Here is a 4254-nt window from a genome sequence, read left to right on the forward strand (position 1 = left end):
TGCTATTTCCCAATATAAGCATATAAGCATAACTCGAGTATTATCTAAAGCTATATATGCAAGACTTGATACGTGGCGCAAATTTAATTATTTCCCTTTTCAAAAACCTGCCCACTTTTGTTGGAAAACACTAATTAATAAAAGCCTTAGCGCTTATTGCTCTGGTATGTATACACATTAGGTCCCCATAGATAATTTCTGAGATTTTCAAAATGATCAGACAATAGAGACCGAAGTTAACCAAGGTGCATTGCCCATGGATAGGGTCTAAGGTGCATGTAAATATTTTTGGAAGATAATTTGGGTTGGCTGCAGAGTATCTGCTAGTTGGGTACTGCCCACTCGTGGTTGGTTTCTTTTTGGATGCGTCTCAAACTTTCTTCGAATTTTTGTTTAGCACCTCATAACAAAGGCCGAGGGCGCGAATATAATAGCTGGCAGGTGCAAAATACGCGTCCATTGTGGCTGCCATTATTGTTGTTGCATTGAGCGACAGCCTTTGAATGAGCCCAAAATGCGCGTAACGAAATATTTGTTTTATTTTTAAGCAAATTGCTTTGTTGTATTCTTGGCAGAGAGAGCGAGAGCGAGAGACGGCCGAGGAAAGTGCAGTGAAAATGAAGATTTGGCCAGAAGAAGAAAAAGCACCAAAAATAAATATAAGTGGGTGAAATTTGTAGAAAACATTTTCGATTTTTGGGCTGATAACAAAGAACGAAATGAAAGTTGAAGACGGGCCCAAAAGAAATGCAAATCGCCTGCCTTGAGCCAGACAAAGGTGCGTATGAGTGATGTCTGCATGCAAATGGCAAATGGAAAAGCGAAATGTGAAATGTGAAATGCGAAATGAGAGAAATGAAAGAGCATTTAAATTGTAGATATTTTTCGGAATTATTATTTGATTCTTTGATGTAGCAGCATTTGTTAGAGTTTTCTTTTCGGTAAAAGTAGGAAAACACAGTTCGAGTTCGAGATACAGATACAGATGCAGATAGATAGATAGACAGATAGATAGATAGATAGACAGATAGACAGATAGTTAGACAGATTGATGATAGATAGCTGAGGTCTTTGATTTATGGGCGCGACTAGTTTCAAGCATTTTGTGCACATAAATCAAAGCGCAGCAGCCATGAAAATACAGTTAAGATACAGATACAGATACAGATGCAGATACAGATACAGAGTATAGAGTGTAGAGATATTTAGTACAGTACAGAGTGAAATTAGGTTTTGGGGTAGATGTTGGCTCTTGTTGTTGTTTTTGGTGTGCGTAGATGAAAAGTGAAGTTGTTGTTTTTGTTGTTTGTGGTGGTGGTGTGTGTGTGTGTGTGTGAGCGTGTAAATGTTTTCTCGGCCGTCTCGCGACGCTGAGAGTTTAGTTGTGGAAGGCACTTAATTGGTGTTGGGGGCCATTGGCCCGCTCTCTCGTTCACGTTTAGGTAAATAAATTAAAAAATAAATAATTTATAAATAAATATAAATATAGACATTAATGAAATGGTCATCATTTTCTTCTTCTTCTTCTTCGTCGTCGTCGTCTTCTTGTTCTTCTTCTTTTGTTTAGCAGCGAATGTTCTCTCTCCTTGTCAGGCATCGATTTGTATGCGGGCCGTCGCCTTACCGCCTGGTCTGCTTGTAGCCCTGGTAGGCAATGGTCTGGGCCACGGGCGAGCTGTAGGCGCCGTGCGTGTCCCAGCCGGAGTTGCCGCCCGAGGACCAGCCGCCGCTGGCGGCACCGCCACCCGACGACCAACCACCGGAGCTGACCGCAGCCGTGCCGGAGCTCTTGCCGCCGAACAGGCCGCCGAGACCGCCGAGCAGACCGCCGCCGCCGCCGGAGCCGCCGAGGCGGCTGAGACCGCTGGATGCGCCGGCAGCCAGGGCGAGGAAGAAGGCGATCACGGAGACAACCAGGGCCTTCTTGGCCATGAAGAGCAGACCGAAGATGGCGCCAACGGCGAGCACGGCAACCTTAGCGCCGACGCCCAACAGGATGGGCAGGAACTTCTTCAGCAGCTTCTTCTTGCGGGTGCGGGACTCCACGACCAGCTCACGCAGATCGGCCTTGATGTCATCGGGAATGGCGCGGGCGACGCTGCGGGCGGCATTGGCAAAGTTGAAGTTCAGCGAGCGTTCGGCAAAGAAGCTCTTCGCGTTGTCCATGAAATAGTTGCCCATCTCGGCGGTGCGTGCCTCCACGCTGGGCGCGGCCTCCACGGCGATGGAGTTGTCCAGCGATTTGCCCTGGCGTCCTTCATTGGCCTTGACCAATGAGACGCCGCCGAAGAGTTCGATTTGGGGATTGTCGAAGATGGACTTGGCCTTGCGGAAGAGCTGCAGGGAGAGAGACACGTGAGAGAAAAGGGAAGCACACATTAGCTAGTTCACAATAGTACAACTAATTTTACAATTATTAGCAACAATTATTGTTCATATTCTCAAGGTATGTTTGGCACATAATTTCACTTCGCATCCTTTTGCGTGTTTTGAAAGTTTTCTTTTTTATTTCTTCTGCATGTCTTTAGAAGACTTTCACTTGCAGGTTCATTGGTTGGTTCATCATCGATTTGTTGATGATATCATTTTCACTTTCACTTGATTATTGTTATTTGTTGTGTAATATTTAATCCTTTATGCTTGATTGTTAGTTAATCCGTACCGTGAGCTGGAGACACGAGATGGAGTCGGCTTCCAGGCATTTGGCAAATGCGCCGCTCTGCTCGTCGCTGGACGCCGCCGAAGCCGCCGCCACAGGATCGGCCGAGATGCCGGATGCTAAGAGCAGGACGCAAGCGCTGGCAATGAAGAACTTCATGGCTGTAATTCGGCTTTGAAATAAACTGATTTTCTTAGGCACCACCGAATTCACAGGTGTGTTCATTCGAATGGAACAAGCTGCGGTTTGATAATTTTTCGACGCTGTCAGGCTGTTTTTAAAGAGTTTCCAACCTAACGGACGCCTCGTCGCGGCATAGCGTAAAATTATGTAAAAACTCCACACACACACACACGCATAGGTAAAGAGCAAGAGCGAGAGAGAGCGTCCCAGCACTTGGGCCCAGGCAGCGACGCCGGCAGAGAGGGCTTGAGCCGCTGCACACGTGCGGTCGCGCGAGAGCGTAGCAACAGCAGCAGCAGCATCTCAGCTCAGCTCTGCTCTTAGAAGACGCGTTAGGTGAGCAGCGACGCCAACGCCAACGCTAAATGCTCACGCGCTTTTGTCTGCCGTGGCTGCTGCTGCCGCTGCTTCCGCATTAAAGAAAGTCAACGGCGCAAGGGCTCGACGCGCTGCGTCGGCGCAGCGTGAGAGCATACGAGAAAGTTGCGCTTGTGGGCAAGAGAGCGAAAGAGCTTATGAGCCAGCGCCAAGGTTGTCTGTCGTTGGCTTGCGCTCGCTCACGCAGCTCACACACACACACAAAGGCAGCTGCATATGATTTGCTGCTGCTCATCTGCCTTCTGTCAGCAGCCTCCCCTCTCTCGCATGCACACACACGCACGCAGAGAGCGACAGATTTGTGTGTGTGTGCGTGTGCCTGCTGTAGCATTCTTCGTTGAGTTATTGTTATTGTTATTGCTCTTCGCGTGCGTTGTTGTTGTTGTAGTTGAAGCTACACAGATTACAACACATGAGGTGATAAACAGGTGCTGCGCAGCGCTTATGCCCCCCACCAACCCGCCTGACCGCCGTCACCTCTACAGTCGCAACTAGTGTGTGCCATATTCTTCTTCTGCCTTTGTTAATTTTGAACGCTTTTTGTTGCTGTTGTTGCTTTTTTTGGCCGCAAGAAATGAAAGTTGTGTGTATTATAATGTATTTTCATACTACTGTTACTCAGCTGCCCCTTGCCCCCGTCGAGCTGGACCTGTCTCCCGCTCTTGGCAGAGGAGCAGGGCAGGTGGGCGGTTCTTTTTTTCTGGTTTATCGCATGTGCGCGCCTTGAAATTACTTTTTCATATTCGTGACTTCATAGTTGTCTGGTGAAAGAGGAGTCTGGGGTGGTGGGATGGGTGTTATTATGCAACATTAACTGAGATTCATATCACAAATGGCAGATAATAAAATTCAGAAGGGAATGGAGGCAAATACCAAATGTTCCTATGCAAAGGGTCAGCTCGCAAAGAGTGAAACTGAATGATAAGCACGTTCTGCAGGTGAAAATAGCACCCCCCCCCCCCCCCCATTCCTCTCCCTGGCAACAGTTACGGGTACAATCAGATAAAAAGCTGACTGACTTTGCAATTGTGACA

General features: G+C 47.6%; 1 protein-coding gene across 1 annotated transcript; it reads right to left on the bottom strand.

Moving 5' to 3' along the window:
- Positions 1-1620: 1620 nt before the first annotated feature.
- LOC115764154 (keratin, type II cytoskeletal I) lies at positions 1621-2884 on the bottom strand. Its single transcript, XM_030707030.1, has 2 exons — positions 2663-2884; positions 1621-2337 (listed from the first exon to the last, which is right to left on the bottom strand). Exons 1-2 carry the CDS (start codon positions 2882-2884, stop codon positions 1621-1623), a joined length of 939 nt encoding a protein of 312 aa, XP_030562890.1.
- Between the last annotated feature and the right edge of the window lie 1370 nt (positions 2885-4254).

Source organism: Drosophila novamexicana, unplaced genomic scaffold (assembly GCF_003285875.2).
Source record: "Drosophila novamexicana strain 15010-1031.04,08,12 unplaced genomic scaffold, DnovRS2.1 tig00000817-arrow-arrow-pilon, whole genome shotgun sequence".
Lineage (NCBI taxonomy): Eukaryota > Metazoa > Arthropoda > Insecta > Diptera > Drosophilidae > Drosophila > Drosophila novamexicana.

What these genes read in the sequence shown, in the direction of transcription:
- LOC115764154 (XM_030707030.1), bottom strand. Translation starts at nt 2,884, where the DNA reads ATGAACACACCTGTGAATTCGGTGGTGCCTAAGAAAATCAGTTTATTT. An exon ending in TCTCGTGTCTCCAGCTCACG is followed by an intron (nt 2,338 to 2,662) that starts GTACGGATTAAC and finishes CTCTCCCTGCAG; the next exon opens with CTCTTCCGCAAGGCCAAGTC.